The 22,072-nt window shown below is 43.9% G+C and overlaps 1 protein-coding gene across 3 annotated transcripts in view; it reads right to left on the reverse strand.

Moving 5' to 3' along the window:
• Positions 1–22,072, reverse strand: part of AFAP1L2 (actin filament associated protein 1 like 2) — a 79,801-nt gene extending 57,729 nt beyond the window's left edge. For 2 of the 3 annotated variants that reach the window (XM_035132524.2, XM_035132523.2), the window contains exon 1: positions 21,836–22,070. In XM_035132524.2, coding sequence (XP_034988415.2) covers positions 21,836–21,851 — 16 coding nt within the window. In that variant the 5' untranslated portion in view covers positions 21,852–22,070. Of the gene's footprint in view, positions 1–21,835 lie in introns of all 3 variants that reach the window. The other variant, XM_035132525.2, reaches the window with a different exon arrangement.

Genomic DNA, 22,072 nt, shown 5'->3' on the forward strand with positions numbered 1-22,072 from the left:
CATGATCCCTAGCTAACAGGACCAGTGCTCAGGGAAGATGGGAATTATAGTCCAAAACATCTGGAGGGCCGAAGTTTGGGGATGCCTGTACTAGAGTCACATGTAATGGTACTGAGCAAACCTCACTCCATTTATTTTTCAGTTTTGTTTTTGTTTTCCTGGGAGTGAATGGAGTAAAGAATTGCCGTTACCTCATCTGCCTTGTGAACCTTTGTGAGCAGGCTGTAGCTCTGCCTCGCATAACAGCCTGGCATCTACACAATATCATCCTAATGAAGACCATATGGTTTCCATATTACAGATTAAAAAGAGTCAAAGGCATAATTTGGGATCAACTCTTACATAATATCCATTCTCTTCAAGGAAGTTAACAGTGCAATGTTCATTAATAACAAAGGCTGACTAAAGACATTTTGGATGTGCCCGAGGCAAAGGAAAAAGGGTGGCATCCCTCCCCCCCCCTCCATTCCACATCCAGAAGCTGGCTGAACAACAGGTGGCTCTCACTTCAACTCTGGTGATGGAACGGCATCTCCACCATGCCTTAAGGCAGCAGGGAGGGCAGGTCATGCCCAACGCCAAGACTGGCCCTGTCAATAATTCTCTTCAGAGATATTGATCTAAGGTCCTCAGATGATGTATCAAGCCATTTTAAGGGCTTCTGAAAAACACCTTCCACATGATATTTGGCAAGTGATTTAAGGCAGTTGGTGGGGGAACTTGGGGCTCTGCAGATCCTGTTGGTTTCCGTCAGCCACAGCTAACAGAGCCAAAGGTCAGAGGTGACTGGAGCTCAGAGTCCAACAACATATTCAGGGCCACAGGTTCCCACCCCTGGCAACTAGCCAGAGAATAGATGAGCCTCCACAGCACAATTTGTTTCCTTGCCACTACATGGTGAATTAAAACGCACAGAACAGTTTGCAGCATGGGCCACAGTGGACGGCTGAAGCATCTCTATGGAGCAGCTGTGCTGTAAGATGTGGGGGCAATAAAAGCTTTGCCCAATAAATGGATTTCTATGAATCTGACCCGAAAGAAATAACTTACCTCTTATTCAAATTATTCAAAATCAAATGTTTGCCACCACTGTGATTTCATGTCAGTATAAATCTATGCAAATGGACCCTATGATTTATCTCACCATATCTGTTCTTTCTGAACGAGGTTGTGCACTTTTAAAAAACTGATTACCAAAAGAAAATCTTACTGGACTACTTAATCTTTTTCTGCATAACACAAATAACAAGCTTGACAACAAATTAGTAAAAAAAACATGGTCTACCTGATTACACAATACAGGCTTTACTTTTCCAGTTTTCTTAACAATCCTGGGTTGGATCCAGAATTAGCTGCAATTGTATTTCCTAATTTATTCAACAGCATGTATCAAAGACAAACATGGATTTCTCAAAGTTAATATAACTATAAGATTCTTTCTGGACCACAGTGAGTCCTGAAATCATTCTCTTGGTTTTGCTGGAGGGACATCAGGACAAAAGTTGGCCTTGCTGGTGTTTCCCCTAGATTCTGGCCAACAAGACAGTTATGTTTATTGAGAGAAACAAGAACATATGTTGCAAAGAGTCAGATTCCAACAAAAACTCAGACTAGCATGGGAATGAAATTTCATGGCAAAATCTGTATGGTTAGCTAAAGGCCTGCTCAGAACACTTTTTATATTTTATTTTAAAGTCTATCTGCTATTCTATCAGCCCTTCAGCAGATAACCTTAGATTGGATCCATATTTAGTTAGCTGAACTTAGGTCCCATTGAAATCAATGGGACAAGTTAGTCATACCTGAAGTCTCTCCAATTGCAGTGGGAACTAGCTAACCCAGGCTGCATACAAACCATACATTTAAAGCACCCCCTCCCAAGAATCCTGGGAACTGTAGTTTGTTAAGGGTGCTGAGAATTTTTACGATGATGGATGAACTACAGTTCCCAGGATTCTGGGGGTGGGGGAAATGTGCTTTAAATGTATGGTGCACATGGGTCTCAAGTCAAGATGCAATTCAACATGTGTGAGGAGTGTAGGAGAAACTAGTTTGATTTTGAAGGGCAGTATAATAAATATATTCGTGTAATATAGACAAGCAATTCATGAATTAATATTTTATTGGATCAAACAGTAATTTAGAGATGCTATGCCAAGTATCAGATTTCATTTCAGTCAAAATGAGCACCCGATTAACTTTAAAAAGTAAAACAATATGTTTTATCCTCATTTTGGTGCAGGTTTATGCTGCATCTGTACTCAAAACACACATAATGGCTCCATAATTATTGTGAAATTTGCAAAATGGATGAAAGCTATACAAATTTGTACTCATCGGTTTCCATTTTCTGCCAAACGTTGCTTTGGGCTATGGGGGGGGGGAGAGAGAGAGAGAGAGAATATCATTTGTACTTTGATTTGTACAATAGTGCATAGATCAACTATAAAAGCTGGGAAAGAACAAAGGGAAAGCACATCTGGGAAAACAGAGTAATTTAAAACAGCATCAAAGCACGAAAGATATACAGGTTAGGAATTCAGGAAAGTAAATACCAAAATTACATGTTCTTTTTATTGGAAACCTTAAATGAAATTAATAAGTTTATGCCAAGATGCGGTCTGTCCAAAAGTTAGTCACCTAACAATAGATTTATTTGTGCAGCCCTAACATAATCTAGGCATGTAACTAAAACAAATTGCTCACTTAAACTGCTACTGTCAGCTACACCTACAGTTCTAAGAATTCCCTGCAATATTGTTGCTTTTAATAAAATGTCACCTGCAGGACATTGATATTAAGCACCAGGTTGGACATTTATACATGTGACAGACTCACTCTGGGGATCTGCAGCCACATGTCAACTGAATGTTAAGGGGTGCAGCAGGTATGTATTCAAAGTTTTACTCATTTACAGCATGGGACATTGGAATAGCTGCAACTAACAGGACTGATGCATTGGCTGTGAAATAGGTGCCAATGGACCTTCAATGGTAGTTGCCTGCAAACTCAGAACTGATGCATGAAGTATTTGTGGGTACATGCCAGGTTCTGCTCCACATCTCACTAGCCCCTGGGCATAGGCAAAGTGACTGGAGCACCTTCAGCATCACCCGAAAGCCTGGACTCATAACTGCGATTGTGAGCACCAATTCAGCAGCAGCGCAATAATGCGGAAAGCTTGTTGGAGGTTAGAAGCATACCTCAGTTTATTTACAAAAGCTAAACTACATACTATACAATAGGCTTGCTCGCATGAGTGTTACAGCTCTCATGCAGCCATCTTATCAGAACAAGATGAAACGGAAAAGGTCCACACAGTCAGAGACGGAAGAAGAGAAGAGCAATTTCCTCCCTCCTTTCTCTAAACATCAATCACCAGATTCTCACAATGGGAGGGGTGAAAATACTAACAGTACCTTCTAACTTCAGGTGTCTGCATGCCAGTAACCCCCAAAGTGCCACATTCACTGGAAGTGCCTTTACAGTGAGTTTAAATTGGGAAGTACTCACTTTAAACCTACGTTCTAGGAGACCAACCCCATGGAATTCAGTCTGAGTAAACAGTTGAGTTGCTGTATAATCTGGTACTGTAACTACCTAGTCATGTGATCACAAGAATCTGCAATCATGCCCATTTTGCATTCTTCCACCCTCTTACTTAAGTATTTTCTAAAGTCAGAAGCCAACTCTTGAAGATGACAGGATTAACACTTGAAACTTGGGCATTCCACAATCAGTTGCTTTCTTGGAGCAGAATCTACCCAAGGAATACTGAAGGTAGAATGTGAGCTTCTCATCTCTTAATCAAAAGTAGAAACCTCCCAAAATCCTCTCCCAATGGATGATGCTAGGTTACCGTATATGAGGGTGTTTGAAAGCCAATGTTTTCTATTGCCTTATAGAGAAGCAATACCTTCCTTTGCTTCTTGCTCCCAAACGCAATTGGAGACCTGGCATACCACAAGGAAGAGAGTATCTGCCTTATTCAGATGTTGTCTGCCTCTACAGGGTGGTATTCTGGGATGGTGCCATCTTGGCCTTTGTCCATGCACTGGACATCACATTCAAACTGGGTCTAGGTGTGTAAAGAACAGGAGGTTGTCGTTTAATTACATTAGTGTAGTAATGTCAAATTTTGATTTGCACCAGGCACACAAAACTAGTGAATGCTAAAGTTCAGCAATGTCTTGGTATACTCTGGGAGAGGTTCAAAAACAAGGAGGAGTGGAAAGAAGTGTCTCAAATAATCAGGGGTCTTTGGGGCTCAGATATTTACTTTTTCCTGTCTATGTCGCCTGCCTGCTGTCAAGCTATATGTCTTTCCTTTAACTCTGAGCTCTCTGCCATCCAAATATATGCCCCATAATCAAAACTATTTGAAATAGCTTCCCTGAAGCTTGGCAGTAGAATAAATTATGCAAAGTAATTAAGAAAATGCAAATGTGCTCAGTTCACAAACCCAAAAAGCTTCTTGGCAAGAAACTCACAGTACTCTGACAAAGGCTGCACACAGCCATGATTACTTATTTGTCCATAGATATGGCGAGGTGGAGCAGAGCATACGGAATTACCAATGTAGTGAAAAGGTCATTGTCTGGGTTACACGCAACTAAAATAGAACTCTTAACTACATTACCAGTCTATACAAAAATAGCTTGACTGGATGTCTAGCAACCCTAACTCACATTCTGCATATTTTAGACACCTCCCAATTAATCAGTTAGTATTATTATGCATGCTGTTTAGAAAAAACAACCGCAAAAAGATTATCGCTTGTTGCTCTTGTTGCTATTTTAGCTTGTTGTGAATTAGTGCTTTCTGCTTATATTTGCTTCAGAGATACATTGCAACAACTTTCTAATTAGTTTTTCACTTTGGAAGTAGCATTCTTAATTGCGCTGTAGAGAGCAGGGTGTTGAACCTGGACTGGAGAGGTCTGGGTTCAAATTCATGTTTCACTACTGGGTGGCCTTGGCAGGTCCCAGCCTATCAGCTTAACCTAATGTACAGGATATACTTCCTCAAGTCCCTTGCAGGATGCATAGGACTTAATAGTGCTCTTATGTTACTAGTTAATAGTGCTCATATGTTACTGATGTTTAGGAGGCAAGCTGACCAGGGTTCTCAATCATACTATACAGGCAGCCTCCATACACAAAGAAAGCTCCCTGCTGCAGGCATTATCCTCAACACAAGGACCTCAAAAGTGGATGAAGGAGAAGCAATCTGACTCTAGTCATTGGGCTAAACAAATGGTCCAAGTCACTTTTCAACACACGTGAGCTCTGCCCGCAAGTTATGCATAATGAGGGCTTGTTCATCTAGTATCAGTGGCCATGAGTTAAGAATAAGAGCACTTTTACAGCATTCAAAGCACTCCACATATATGTTCTCAGCAACTGTAATATGAGCCCTTCAAAGGAGGCTATCATTGCTATCTTTGTATCCAGGAGTCCACAGATTCATGCGCCACCTTGCTAAGAATGTATAAGATCACAAGAAGCAGCCTGCTGGATCGGGCCACTGGCCAATCTAGTCCAGCATCCTGCTCTCACAGTGGTTACCCAGAGGCCTGTGGGAAACCCACAAGCAAGATTTTAGCACAAGAGCACCTCTCCTGTGGTTTCCACCAACTGGTATTCAGGCGCATTACTGCCTCCATGAGGGGGAGTCCCTGTCTTTTCAAACAACCAAATGCCTCTGCAACTGGAGGACCACAGATGGATAAATGAGGGGGGGGGGGACTACAGGCCACACTGTCCTGTAGTGTCCTTGTGGGAGGGGGGGAGTGAACACCTTAATTTAATTTAGTGTGTGGCCCATGGGTTCTGTGTTGAAGTATTTTTGCAGCCCACTTGGTCCAAGAGGTTGGATTGCTGTGTTATAGTAAGACAAGACCCACCCTTATCCGAAGCCTGGGTGTTTTGGAAAGGCTCAGAAACCACCCTAGAACAGGGAATCCCCCTAATCTTGCAAGGAATCTCCAAGAAGCTGTGGAAGTGCAAGACATCTGGCTGCCATTTAAGCCCTTCCAAAGTCAGTGTGAGGCCAAGGGATTTCCCCATCCTTGCCCTCAGCCTGAAGGAGGGGCAGGGACTCTCCCAGACTATGAAAGCAGCAAGTTGCCTCACTGCTTTCCAAGCCTCTTTGAAGTTCAGCTTGGTATCACAGCCATTATCATGCCATGCTCCCCCCACATTTTGTAGTAAATAAGCCATTGAAGCTATGCAATTTCTACCCATATGACAAATGAAATGGACTGAGGCCAAGAATAGCATATTGCTCATGGTTCCCATCTGCCCTGACCACTGACCATACGGTCAAGGACAGATGGGAATTGCAGTCCAGCCACATCTGGAGGGCAGCACGTTCCCCATTCCTGACCTAGGCAAGCGTGGTTATGGCAGCAGCAAGATTTGCATTTGGGACTTCCTGGCTCACAGCTTTTTTAATCGTTATACTGCATTGCTGAAAATAGTACGTTCTGCTTGGAACAGACTAGTGCAGGCATCCCCAAACTGCGGCCCTCCAGATGTTTTGGCCTACAACTCCCATGATCCCTAGCTAACAGGACCAGTGGTCAGGGATGATGGGAATTGTAGTCCAAAACATCTGGAGGGCCAAAGTTTGGGGCTGCCTGGACTAGAGCCTGTGGGTCATAATCAGATCATGCTTGCGGCCACCTGGGCAAAAGCGGAGCAATTCTGGCAAAAAGTATAATATTGGTTCTTATGAGCACATTAGCTGGAGGCTTTGAAGCCTCATGTTAAACCAGAAGGCAAAAGAATATCTTAAATGTGACCTTTTAAAAATATATCATGTGATTTGATTTGAAATATTTACATTTAAACACTGGTGTTGACGACGACGAAGCAAATACAGTGGTGCCTCAACTTACAAATTTAATCCGTTCTGAAGGCACCTTCATAGGTCGAAAAATTCGTAAGTCGGAAAACGCCATTGGAAACGCGATTTCCCATAGGAATGCATTGGAAACGGAAAAATTCGTAAGTTGAAGCAACCCTATCTAAAAATTCGTAAGTCGAAAAATCCCTATCTAAAACCACCGTGGTTTCCTTTCGGATGTCGAGACATTCGTAAGCGCGCGGCCATTAGCCCCATTCATAAGTTGAAAAATTTGGTTGTCGAGTCGTTCGTAAGTCGAGGTACCACTGTATATGGTATTACAGGATCAAACTGAGCTCCATATGTTTATTAAATGTGTGTTTGCTGGTTCAGTTATAAAACAGGAACTTTTAACACTATGCAGACTATTAACATTAATCAAAACAATTGAGATGTGAATAACACCTGGGGTCACACACACCCCAATGCTTTAAGACACCCCACCCCCCACCCCTTTGCTGGACCATGCTCACTTTTGATTTTTGACCAAGCTGAGGGGGAAACCATCTTAAAAGCAGAGGTGTGTGGGAGGGGAAAGATTTCATCCCATCCCTAGTATGCTTGTTGTTTTGACAGATGAGCAATTGCATGCTTAATAAGCACACATGCCTCTCATTTATCTCCAAGTGATCTGTAGTTTGTGAAGTTCACTGTAGATGTAGAAAATGAAGGGTATATTCATTCCTGCCCATGATGTCTAGTTAGTTACTGGTCATCACACTACTGGTATTTATTACATTTATATTTTGCCTTTTCTCCAAGGATTTCAAAATGATCCACATGGCTGTTATCACCCTGAGTTGCTTTTTATCTTCACAAGAACTCTGTGATGCCGGTTTGACAGAGAGATTGTGCCATGCTAATACAAATATCTTCAGCAAGGTGAATTCTGTTCACTTCTTCCTTCCAATTGTTGTAAAATTTAAGCTGGTTCCTATGAACCCAGAGAAATGGATCTTGACCCAGGGAGAGCTCAAGGATCCAGGCAAGCAGACGAATTTAAGCGTCTCCTGCCCACCAAATAACAGAGACCAAACCAGGACGTACGAAGCAAGGCACTTTTATTTTTGCTGTTGCAACAGGGTCCTTCCTCTCACACAGGAGAACAAGGAAGGAACCCCAAACAAAGATGTCTTGCCCTTAAAAAGAGATTTGAAATTGGTTTCAGCCCACCCCCCAGAAGCATCATCCATATGTCACAGAAGGGGTGTAGCCCAAGACCCCCCCTCCCTAGATTCATCATAGGTACATCATGAAAGGGGAGGTCTGGTGGCAGTAATCTGAGCACCCTGGACCCTGCCCCCTGCCCCCAAAACCTAATCAACAAAATTGAGAGATATTTACATTTCCCTGTTTCCCAGCCAAGTTAATCACACCCTTTTGTCTGGCAGTCAGGTATCAGGATGCCAGGGATTATCACTTTAATTCCTGAGACAATGAGAAGGTTCCCCCCACCCCACTTCTTCCTTGCAGAGGAACACCTGGTCAGAGAGAGTCAAAATGGTGTCAGTCAGGCCTGTTTTCCTGTGCTGCTTCAGACATGTTTCTGTACATTCATGTACATGTTTTATGAACAATTATTATATATATATATATATATATGACCTCAAAATTCTTATAACACAATTATATAGCACATTATACCCCAGCAACTAGAGTCTAGTTGATATGGGAAAACCCTTAAGATATTATTGTCTATGGAGTAAGTCAGGATTCTTCAAAGCGTTGGACTGAATAAAAGATCTCGAGTTACTTCCCAGCCCTTCCGTCCAAAGATTTTATAATGCAGGAAATTATGAAAAAAAAGATACAGCTAAAAATTAGATGGTTATCGGGATCTCTCTCCCCCCCCCTTCTCATATTAAAAAGAACACTTTCTGGAATTCTATTAATTGTTCTCTCAAAATTACTTCTGGGGTCTTTTAGAAGTCTCAAGAGGGCATGTGAAAAAACTGGAGGAAGGCGTAAATAACAGCACTCAAAACCGAAGAAAGCAAATCAGCACATCAGAGAAATGCCAATGTTGTGGAAACACTTCCTCTCATAAGAACAATGTCCTGAATACACACAGTTTGGTAGGAAATGAGGAAGCAGGGCAGTGCAACATACAAAGGGCAACACAGTCTCCAATTGTGATCCACACAATGCAGTTTTTGGCCTGTCACACAAGACCTTCAGCCATGTTCATCTTAATATTCTTCTCAGGCTACAGATCTCTCATAACCTATTAGCTTCAAGAGATACCCTTGTAAAACAAGCCTTCCCAGACTGGTGCCCACCAGTGGCAAAGGATAATGAGAGTTATAGTCTAAAACAGCTCTAGGGCACCAAGTAGGGGAAGGCTGCCGCCTCTAGTGGCTTGATAATCTGTATATTTTGAGACCCATCATTCCCAAGACATATGATCCATCCAATTTGAAACTTCAAACTCCACTGCTGCAGTGGAGAAGAATAGGGCAATATCTGGTCATTGTGCTCAGAACATCTCATAATGGTAAGTAACTAAGAGACAATGGAAAATCAATAGACCAAAATAGCACATTGGAGCCGGCTAGCCAACTGATGGATGATTGTTAGATGCTTCCCCGTGTGTAAAAAGACACCCTTTAGCATGTAGAATAACACAAGCATATCAGAGAGAAGGGCTTTAAATTACCCTTCTTCCTGGCATGCTAGCAGTTCATGTGAAGTAGGTTTTTATATGCAACAAAACCAAGGGAAGGTGGACAAGAAATCCACTAGTGAATAGAATATTGGCTGTAATGCAGAAACACTGAGCCGGTCCAAGTTGTGACTCATTTCTTTCTTCTTTACATCTATTTACCACAGGACCTGGTATCTTTGTTACTGCCTCTGCCACTTCCTCATCGATCCACAACATAGCTGGGAGGGCAGAAGGGCTTGCCTCAACAGGCTGGTGAGCAGCCTTTCAGAGACACAGACTTCCATGAGCGGCCAGACACATTCCAACCCAAGAACTGGTCAGAGCCAAGAGGAGAAAGCACAAGTCATTAAATCTCCCTGTTTGCAAAGCCATTTCTTCAGCTTCTGCTTCTGTGCTAGAGCAGCATTTGCCAACCTGCTCCCCTAATGGTTGTCAGTTCTGGCTACAAGTGTGCTGGCTGAGGCTGATGGCAGTTGTAGTCAAAAACATCTGGAAGAAAGTGTGCTAGAGGGTGGCAAAGAATCAGTATGTTGCAAACTGATTACACCTTACAGAAGCAGGCCAGCAAAACTTCCATCATTGCAACCTAACAATATCATTATGACATACAAAGTGCATACTACAGGATCTTTGTCTTTTAATAGGGTGGTGGAGGGAGGGAGGGCGAAGGGAATCGGCTACTGTATATATAGATTATACTCATTAACTAAAAATGTCACATCCACAAAAGTTTCAGAACACACACAAAAAATAATCCAATAATTCCCATGCACTCAAATCCCTTGCTGTTCGAAAACACCTGGTGAATGCAAAGAAGATAGAGTAGACATGCCCTACACATAATTAAAAAATCAATAAGCTGCCGGGTCCATGAAAACAAGCATATCGATTCTGCAGACAAGGCTGTAACAGGACATTTTGCTACCTGAGGCAAAGGTCAAGACAGTACTCCCCCTCCCATTCCATGTGCAGATGACAACCAGGATGGCAGCTGAAACTTGTTTTCAAAACCAGGGGCAGAACAGCATCCTTCACCACACCTGAGGGCAGCAGGATGTCACACAGGGCACAGCAAAGATTGCGTGGCACCCACAGATTTCATCCTCCAACACTTCCCTGCCACTCAGCACCTGCTGCCTGAGGCAGCCGCTCCACTCTGCCATATGGTAGGCAGGCCCAGTCCACACGCAACAGTCATTCAAGAAGTGGCCTGATACTTCTCCAAGCATTTGTTTGAAGACAGTTAAAACGCATGCTCTTTGAGAACATAGTAAGAACCTCATAAATCTACTCATCTGTCCGTTCCATTAATACTATCAAGATTTAAAGTTAGGGTCTCTAGGACAAGTGGTTTCACTACAAGTCCTTAAGTCCTGGATAGAGAAGGGAAGCTTCAAGCTTACTTGCAAGATACAGCAATAGCCAGTGTTCAAGAGCTGCTTGGTATGACTAAGGGTGCATTCAGACATGGGAATTGTTGAGCTGATTCTCCTAACTATAGGGCTAGGGCTTCTATCCAGGATTCCAATGTTCCTTTTACACTGCATTGCCTGTTGTGCTGTGGAGCTGTGGCTGTTTGACTGATACACCACCGCGTTGTGCTAAATTTTAAATGGTGGGAAAGAACAGTATGCTGAAAGGTCATCAGGTGAAATTCCAAGGCAAAGCCCCAATGACTTTCAAAGTTAATGGGGTTTGGATTTGGATTTGGATTTGATATCCCGCTTTATCACTACCCGAAGGAGTCTCAAAGCGGCTAACAATCTCCTTTCCCCTCCTCCCCCACAACAGACACCCTGTGAGGTGGGTGGGGCTGAGAGACTTCAAAGAAGTGTGACTAGCCCAAGGTCACCCAGCAGCTGCATGTGGAGGAGCGGAGACGCGAACCCGGTTCCCCAGATTACGAGTCTACCGCTCTTAACCACTACACCAAACTGGTTGCGAACAAATTTCTTCTGGAAGCAAATTAACACAGACATGAGTGCTTAACTTCCACTAGACTCTGTTTGAAAGATCACATCAGACATGGAAATGATCAGCTAAGGAAGCATTGTGAAAATGGAATAAATTGTTGTGTGAATGCAGCCTCCAATGCACCTATCATTAATTTACATGTTGCAGAATTTCAAAACACATTCTAAGGCTGAATCCAAGTGAGCCTCAGTCCAAATTAAGCTTTGCCTGTTACAGTTACATCATGAGTTGCTCCCTCCCCTCACAGTGCTCCCTTGTTCAACACTGCAGAAGAAGCCCCTCCAAAAGGAAGTGTAGCTTCCTGCTTCAGAGTTTGTTGAAATCTCCCCCAATAACCTGGGAGTTTTTCAGTGTTTCCCATGAAGTACAGTAATAAATGCTTGCACTATGGTGGGTGGGAGCGGGGGGTGGAGAGAGAGAGAGATTTGCTGCTAGTTCCTTTAAGCTACAAGTTAAATGACTCTAATGTTGCCCTACACTAAATTTTAAGACCACAAAGCCTACACTAGTCTTCTTCTGAAGGAAGAACACATATAAGACACAATTGGTAGAAGGCCTCTGGTAAGCATCCATTTTTAAAAGTCTGACCTAGATAAATTAACTTTATGCAGCATAAGTAGCCTGATATGTTTGCTTCATGGGAATCACAGCCCAATCCCATTAGACTGGGATATTTGCCTTTAGGCAGAATTGTTTGTAATTGGATACTGTAGTACTATTATGCTGTTATACACCAAACCATCATCAGATGTGCTTTCAGTGGAATCCTGCCTACAAAGGCAAGAGGTCGGGGGTGGGGGGAGGGAATCTATTTCTGTAGACACTGACCCTTCATGTTTAGAATATTAGATCAAACACTCACAGTTTTCCCATGATGCGGATACTCAGCAGACCTTTTCTTTCCACTGCTAAACTTTCATTGTTGTATTTATAGCCTGCTGCTCCTTAGAAGACATGCAACCCAATCCTATGCATATTTACTTGGAAGCAAGTCCTATAAGTATTCAGTGGGGCTTACTCTCTGGTAAGTGTGCATAGAATTGCTGCCTCAAGGCAGTTTACATGGGCCACCTAAGCACTGACCAGACTTGCACCCGCTTAGCCTCAACAGGTGTTCCCAATTCAGAAATATTATTTGACATATTCAAAACCTGACTCTCCACCTTGCAAGGCCCTTAAGGATGCTTACAATCCAAAAACAGCACCTCCTGGATTTCTGCATGAGTTGGATCATGGTTTTCTTTGGAATCCAAGACCCATAATGAATACTACAAGGTGGTCTAAGGGCTTTGTTTAAAATCCCCCTCTTTAAAAACAGCTACAGGGTTCGGCTCCTGCTGTGAAGTTAGAAAACAAGGGCTAAGAATGCCTTAAGAACAATGTCATGTGCTGCTGCTCTCAGGGAGATTGTACAGGGTGGGGTGGAATATAGCTGTCGCTGTGGATCCAAGGGCAGAAAAGCATGGCTTCCCCCCAATACAATATCCCAGAGAGAAACAACACATCATCACACACAGAAGTGCCACAGGGTGATTTGGAAGGGATCCAAGCCTAGTCCCCAGTCATCAGCTTCATAACTATTTTAATCAGACAGGTTTAGAGGGAAGAAGGCATTCCTTCATTTTAGCCGTGTACACACTGTAAATTTTGTGAAAGTAATTCAGGATGCCTGAATCAGCAGGTCATCTGGAGCAGCCCTGTTTTGTGGGTGGTAATGGGATCCACTGGACAAATTGTTCCCTTTAATCCTGCTCCTCTACAAGAGTTATTATGTGGACAAACAGACCCAAACAGTTGAATACACATTCAATAACCAAAGAGCACTTCAATGTCTCTAGGAAGTCACACACAAGCAGCCAACAAACTTAATTGCAACAAATAACTAGCCATATTGTGCACAGAAGGCTAAATGGACTGGACCAGTGTTTTGTGCATGAATTAAAAGCCCAAGGAGCAGTTACTCAAGTAATTTGCACACAAAATGATTATAATGCCATTACAGCTCCTTAGTCTGACAGCTTTACTTAACTGACTGGTCTCGTCTGTATACCCATTGTATGGCAGATGATAATTCAGCATTCCAAAACTAGGCAAATAAAATGCCAGTTGCATGAGCAATTTTTAGATGCTTGATATGAATCACCTTGCTTCCTCCTTAGGGAAGAGCACGCCCTTGTTTTGCCTTCTTTTCCAGCACACTTACTTCCAAGATCCCAGGTGTTCCCCCAACTCCTCCCCTTCTCCACAAGGCACATTTTTGTTTCATTTTTTCAACCTAGACATTTTCACAAGTAGAATTTACATACTCTCCAACAGAGGCTGGCTCAGTGAAATGGCATTTACTGACTTCTGTGGAGAACAGGCTGTTCTTAGCTGAAGGAGACTCAGATTCAGATCCCTGATCCAGGGGCAAGCTGAGAGCAGTAGGACAAAGAGGTGTGGCTTTCTTCATGCCATGATGGATACCCCTCCTCTACTGCCAGGAAGCCTGGATTCTGGGAATGTGGTTTCTGCCATGCCTAGGGCTGACATGAAGAGGATCAGCCCTAAAGCACACTCTTGATGGCACACCTGTGCTTAAAGCCATCTAAATTGGGGTCATCACTACATCTTGTGGGAGTGAATTCTATAGTTTAACTGTGTACACTGCATGAAGAATCTTCCAGCATTCATTCAAAGAGAGATGAGGACAAAAGAAAGCTCAGGCACAACTTAATGCTTTACCCCCCCCCCCCATCTGATGCTATTGCTAAGGTAGTACTGGTACAGGGCAGGTGTAGTGTCCCTGCCAGTCACATTTATCATGCCAAATCCTATGTAGATAAACCTTAGATCTTGTCTAGTCAATGATTAGTTGTTCTGTCTTGTTATGAAGTTGGTTGCAAGTCAGCTAACCTGTTTACAGACATCCAGTCTAGCAAGCTATAATAAGCATTCTTTTTCATGAAACAAATGTTGGTTGAATGTCTAGACTCACCTTGAGATTGTCAGTTAATTCATTTTAATTGGGATATCATAATCCAGCAAGTGAAGTCTGCATTGGGTCATCCATACACAGAGTCAAGAACTTTGCATTCAGCATCTGGGGTTGCACAAACACCTGGGGGGATCATTTAAGTCCACAGATGCAACTTTGAACAGGTAATCAGCAGCATCAGGTGTGAGAGTACTGTAGTTATATCTTATTTAAAGAGCTACAAATCCAGTTTCCTTTCCCCTCCTCCCTTTAAAAGGTAGTAAATACTGTCAAAGCTGGTTGTGTCAATGATATATTTAGTATGCACATGCAGATTCCTGAAAGAGGCCTGTAGCGATATAGCAAAAGTAAGCCTTTGAGTCTGGAAATCCTGGGGATCTCTCTGCATGGAGGAGTGAGGGAAAGATCACTGTCTTTTGCTTTCCCTGGCCTGACCTTCACATCATCTTCATGGGGGGTGGGGAGGGAATTGGTTGCTGCATTGTGCCTGCCCACCAAAATACCCCACATAGAAATGTGGCTGTCCTACCTAACAAGGCTGGCTGCACAAAGTGTCACTTACGACTTTTTCCCCCAGCCAGAACTCATAGGAATTCAGTTCTGGCACCTCTCAGGTGGGTGCTATTGCCATTATAAAAGAACAAGAGGTGTTCATGGTGAGTTCCGGGACCTTTTTCTATCAAAATAGCACTGGGGACTTAATGACACCAGTTGGCAACAAGCTCAGAGCACCATCAACTGGTTGCCACTGTAACATTCTGAATAGCACACTTTTTAGACTTGTTGTGGTGCATGCATACTTGTGGGCAAACTTTACCAGCATGGGTCAGCCAACAGACTAGATCAATTCCGGCACTTATCTTGAGAATTCAGCCTCACATCACAGATTTCCCTCTGAGAAAGTTGCATGAAGAATTCTGATGATTCCATGGGAATCATCCCTAAAAGTCATCATGTGCAGGCTAAACATTACATCACTCTTAAAACAGTTGGAAATTATACACCAATTTAGCTGAATTCACAGCATGCCCCATCCCAACATGGCAGAGCGAATAACAACAGATTAAAACACAAAGACAAAAACGCCTCTCTAAAATCCTGTTGCGATCCAAGTAAAACAGCCAAAGAACAAAACAGCAGCTGAGTGTCCCAATCACCAACCAGCTTCTCTTTAGCCCACCACAAACCAACCTCAACAGAAATGCAAGTGTGCTGAAAGTCATACTGGAGCTATTCCCCACCCTTAAGTAATTTAAATCCTCAAATATACTGTCTTTGAAGAGTTAAAGCTTCTCAATTAGAGACACTTACTGGTTTGATTCCTTAGGGAAGTTAACAGAGCAATCCTAGTCATGTCTACTCAGAAGTAAGTCTCTATTCTGCCCAATAGATCTTACCCCCCAGACAAGGGGGCATAGGACTGCAGCCAAAAAATGTTTATGGACATATTTATTTAAATTTCTATGCCGCTTGCTTTATATTTTTTAATAAAAACCTCAAAGCATATGGTGTCCTCTCTTTATCATATGGGATTATTTCTTAATACTTCATGTAAAAAGATTCCCAGGCCCTGGCAAGACTCCATGGGGAAGAAGTCCTTAGCTAAGCTATCAATGGTGCCTTTCTGTGTGTACTTGGCCAACCCCAGAGAACACTATCAAACATCAAAGAGGAAGTGGTCTCCCCTAAACCCCTTTTCCCCTGCCTGTAAACTTGTCAGCCGCCTCCCCACATTCCCCTCCTGACTCTTTGCCAGTGCTTGCTCCTCCTGGTGGGCTGCCTTGCCAGCTGCTGCTGCTACTGCAACAGTTCCTGCGCTTTCTGCAGACACAACCCTCGCATAACACGAGAAGAATGGTGCTCTCTGTTCCCACAGCACAGCCCGTGCCTCTGCACCAAAGGCAAAAGGAACCACACCCCCAATGTAATCGGGCAGCCTCATGCTTCAGGCCTTACGTACACAAATCCTTAATCGAAGAGCATTTGGGGCTTTCATTTTCACCTCACTTTTCGTGTGAACATTTGCTGCTCTTCAAGTTTAGTTATTTCAGCAAACCACTCCTCAACTTTACCAGACTTTCTTCAATGGTTGCTTTTGCACTAAACACACATCTGGGATATTTCCAGCTCTCTGTATCCATTAGGGATAACCAATATGGCACCCTACAGATGCTACTGAGCTCCCATCAGGCCTAGATAGCATGGTGAGAGATAATGACAGTTGTAGTCCAGCAATGTCTGAAGAGCACCATGTTGACTATCTCTGGTGTGCATCCTTGTTACACACAGAGCCACCTGCAAGACACACCTTGTCAACATAAGGAAAACAGCAAGATGCAATTCTTAGACACTTCAAATTCTTAGACACTTCAACACTATGGCTTGGGGAATGTGGTTGAGGCAGAAGCAGCGGTGGTTGTTTCTTACCCATGAGAGCTGCACTAAAGTAGCTCCCACTTCAGAAACTATCCGCAGTTATTAGAGCTTTCCATTATTTCTTTTCTTTGCGCTGGCTAGTTTCATCCCAAGGGACTGGGCTGGTGGGATACAAAGCTGCATCATACTAGGCCAGACTACTTGTCAATCTTCAGGGACAATCTCAAGACACTGTCCACTGTTGGAACAGCAAATTGCTGCCCCCCAGATTAGGTACCCACTCCCTTCTCCCCAGTTCAAGTTGCATATTGACCAAGGTTGGTCAAGTTATTTTGGCACCTGGTCCCATTCCCAACAGAGCAAAAACACAATGATAAATTAAATAAGGGGGGTTTGCCTTTTCATGTTCGCCTGATACAATTGCCTCACTGGTCATGATTTTCTGTTGACCAGTAAAAATTTCAAGAACATTTTTCTAGGTTGATTTGAAAATGGGTGGGTAGAGAATGGTCTAGTTCACATGTTTATTTTACTTGCATTTAGTAAACCAAACTTTTAAAAAGGACCCAATTTTTGACCACAGATGTCTGACCTGAAATATATGCATCCTCTCACATACTAGCAATAATCGCCCGGAAAAACATTAATTGCAACTTTGGAACACCCAAGCTTGCCTCATGGCGTATTTGCAGTAGGTAACCATTTGTGGTTACTAATGAAATGGGAAATTTTCCACAGTAAAATGAAGCACTGGGGGAAATAATTCCAGAATTACTTCCACTCCACATCACTACTTAATGCAGGCTTCCTCAAACTCGGCCCTCCAGATGTTTTGAGACTACAATTCCCATCATCCCCGAGCACTGATCCTGCTAGCTAGGGATCATGGGAGTTGTAGGCCAAAAACATCTGGAGTGCCAAGTGTGAGGAATCCTGGCCTAATGGTATGGCCAGCCCTTCCATCTTGCCTAGGACTAATGTTGAATGGTAGGCAGTAGCTCTACAGTGTCTCAGGTGGAGAGAGTAGTGTAGTTCAACTCTAGATATGAATGGGTCAGGTTCATATTGCTGGCTAATGGAAGCCAGCAGAAGTCCCACTAGCACAACAGGGCTTCCCCCTCACGTGTGACCCGCACAAGTCCCCCCTCCCAAAGAAAACCCAGAACAGGACACGAGGCAGGTGGAGAGAGGAGATCATTCCATCTCGCAAGCAGAAACACTTGTACTGAGTGAATGATCACCATAGTGAGACCTTGAATCCCACCCAATGGTCTTATACCTTAACCCCAACACCTTTAGGTGTACTGCTAAATTTGGGGCCTCTCCTGCCTTGCCCACTTTGCTGAGTGGGGCTCTGGGCACCTGCCCCCAAATCCTGTACTGTTGGCCCTACTAGGCAGTTCCTCACCTGCTGCTTGACCCTTTCAATTGGCATGTGCTCTTCCCCTGAGCAATGATGGTCACTTTTGAAAGCCAATCACTACCTCCAAGGTGCAAGGAGAAGGCAAAGAACTCTCATCTCAGGACTCTGTCTCGCTCAGATATATTCAGACAAACTACAGTAATAACTATAATGGACTATTACCATTGTGAATGACTATTCCCATAGTGAATGAACACTGTTACTATTATCCAACAGCAAATCTGATACCTGCACACACAAAATGGACATATACAGTGCCATAAAGGTGTAAAAGGAGGTTACATTAGAGACCTAGGCCCACATATCTCTGCGGGGGTTACTTCTGAGTAGACATGAGTAGGATTGCACTATACTGTATATCCCATGATTCCTGCAAACTGCAGATTCATGAAGTGCTGGACAATTGTCAACTATTATCTTCTATTCAGATTACATATAAATAAATGACTCTCTGTAGACTGGTCAGTTACCATTGGAATAAGGCAAACCTATGAGAGCAGTCCTGTTGAGCTCCGGAGAATGAAAAGTTTGTTTTAAAGGTTTGCATTATAAATGCAGAAAGCCAGATCCCCAGCTACTGATGCAAACTGGCCTCACCAGACTACACTGTCAGCTGCTCCAACCACCTCCTAAACTGGTAAAGTGAGTAGACATTTATTATATTTAGATTCCTTTCCTGCCCTGGCCCTAGGGCAGCATGCTGGTTGCAATGCATCCAGGGATGTGTGGTGGTGGAAAAGTTTCCAGTGCTTTTCCAGTGAATTTTTCCCTTGTCATATGGTCATTATCTACAATAAATGAATGCAGGTTGCAAATACAATGTTAGGTAATCTTGGCAGTTTTAGTTTTGTTTACTAAAGACATATAGAGAGATATACCTCAGTTTAAGTACGCTTCGGTTTGAATACTTTCAGTTTAAGTACTCCGCGGACCCGTCTGGAACGGATTAATCCACTTTCCCTTACTTTCAATGGGAAAGTTCGCTCCAGGTTAAGTACAGACTTCCGGAACCAATAGTGTACTTAAACTGAGGTACCACTGTATAGATATATAAACAAGCATTCAGAACACCCTGTAGGGAATCAGAAAATTTTCTCAGCATAAAAGGAAAATTTTCCCAGTGCAAATTGTGCAGAAGTAAAATTTCCCAGAAAAATTCCCAGTTCAACATTTTCTGGAAATCCCACACTACTGAAGGCTGCCTTTCCTTGCTGCATCTTCTCAACATCCCTGCAGAGTAAGACAGACTGAATGACAGCCATTTAGTAAACTGCATAACTGAGCAAATATGGAACATTCGGACCCACCATATTGGCCTGTATTGTATGCGAACAAGAAAAAAGATAAAATTGCAGTACAATCCTGTGCAAGCTTACTCAGCAGTAAACCTCAATGTGTGCAATGCAACTTACTCCCACCAGGTAAGAAAGGGGATTTTAGGAATAACTTTCTGACAGCATGGGCAGTTCTATGGTGGACCAGACTACCTAGTGGGCTCGCCTAATCTTTGGTTTTTAAGCAGAAGTTGAAGAGATGCTCATTTGGGATGATGAAGAGGTAGTTTTCCTGTACCTGCAAGGGCATGGACTAGGTTAGCTTTGTGTTCCCTTCCACCTCTTGACTTTAAGCATAAGTGCATAAGAACCTAATATCAGCCCTGCTGGATCAGGAAAGCGGCCCCTCTAGTCTAGCAGCCTTTTCTCACCCTGCAGTAACGCTCTCCCCTCCTGTGGTTTCCAGGAGCTGGTATTCAGACACATCATGGATTCATCATGGATTTGTCTAAGCCTCTTTTAAAGTCACCCTAAATTGGTGGCCATCACTGTTGCTTGTGGGTGCTCATTCACATTGCATAAAAGGTGTGTAAGGCTGCAACCTTAATGTACAGTATTTACAGACAGGCAAAGACAGGCTTGCCTGTTACTACGGAATACTTTCAGTTTGGTGTAAGAACACTCGCAGAGCTTAGCATGTGTCTACACTCAGCTGGTTTACAACACTGGGGTTCACTCCTGAGCCATTCAAAGAAAAAAAAACTTTCTGAGAAAGTGCAGAGTACCATTCCCTCACCACTGAGTAACCCTATCCATCCCCATTGCTGCCATACACTCAGGATAAGGAGTGATTCTGCCATAACACACCTGTGTTGTTAGAATCGTAACACTAGGCCTTGCTTTCCTTAATACTTAAAGGTAAAGGTAAAGGGACCCCTAACCATAAGGGTCCAGTCGTGGACACTCTGGAGTTGTGGCGCTCATCTCGCTCTATAGGCCGAGGAGCTGGCATTTGTCCGCAGACAGCTTCCGGGTCATGTGGCCAGCATGACAAAGCTCTGAACCAGAGCAGAGCAAGAAAACGCTGTTTACCTTCCTGCCAGAGCGGTACCTATTTATCTACTTGCACTTTGACGTGCTTTCAAACTGCTACCGGTAGGTTGGCAGGAGCTAGGACCGAGCAACGGGCGCTCACCCCATCGCAGGGATTCGAAGTGGCGACCTTCTGATCAGCAAGCCCAAGGCTGTGGTTTAAAAGGGCTTTAAAACAATTCGTTAAAAACACAAGGGACACTCCGCTCTCCACCCACCTCCAGATACCATCCGGCAGCCACGCCTTCCTCTTCCTTATCTTCCCCCGCACAATCTTGCAGACTAAACTTAGAAAGTCTGCGAATATTTATTACACGGGGGAATTAAATACACCCCCCTTACATTTCTGTTTTGGAGGAACCGAAAGACCGGAAGCGAAAGAAGGGGCGAGAAAGGGGGGGATTCAGCCCTTTGATCTCTCTCTCTCTCTCTCTCTCTCTCTCTCTCTCTCACACACACACACACACACACACACAGGTGCGGATACTGAAATCCTCCCCAGCTTCGCGCCAGCCCGACTCCAAGTCTCGTGTTCACCTTTTCATCTCCTACAGTTTAACTGGACCTCATCTAAAGGGTTTTTGGAACACCAGATGTATGCCAAGGAGGTTCAAATTCTCTCTCACACACACAGTATTTCTCTTAATCCTTTCAAAAAGAAGCCGGCTGTGTCACAATTTCACACACCCGATTTGCTGTTTCACGAGCATCAGAACCAAAATCCTCCCCAAAGCGGCACCCTCGACTCCTTCTCCGTCGGCGGAATGGGGCTCCGTGGAACCCCTTCTCTCTAGGGGTGGGTCCTGGAGGGAGACGGACCCGGCTGCGATTAGGGACTCTTTGCTCGCCACTTTCCCCCAGTCTCACAATCCCACCCCCGGCGTCCTGGCCAGTCTCGGTCCCGAGGCAACGCCTGGGGGCAAAGATCCGCAACCCACCCGCCCATTCATTAAACGCTATAGAGAAACCCCCGTTTTAAGGGACTTAAGCCTCCCACTACAAACAACCACAAGTGACATTCGGCTCCTTAGGCAGGACCATCCATAGAGGACAAACTAACTACGGTAGCAATCCTTTCCGAAGTACCGATACTGCCCCTTTCCCACGCTAAGGGTGGGGGAAGCAAACGAACCATTCCCCCTTACCTTTATATTTATCCATCTTGGATCCTTCCTTTCTTTTTATTTAGTTTTCAATTCTGGCTGCGTGGGGCAGGGAGACCTTGCATAGGGCGGCGGCGGCGGCGGAAGACTCGGGCTTCCCACGCTCGCCCCTGAGTTAAAGGGATGCGCCGGCTCGCTCCTTTCTCGCCCGCGCCAGGCTGCATTGGCGTCCCAAGCAGCTCTGCTTCTGCTTCTCCCTCTCCAATTCTCCTCGCTCCG

Source organism: Zootoca vivipara, chromosome 5, assembly GCF_963506605.1.
Source record: "Zootoca vivipara chromosome 5, rZooViv1.1, whole genome shotgun sequence".
In the NCBI taxonomy this organism is placed as follows: domain Eukaryota; kingdom Metazoa; phylum Chordata; class Lepidosauria; order Squamata; family Lacertidae; genus Zootoca; species Zootoca vivipara.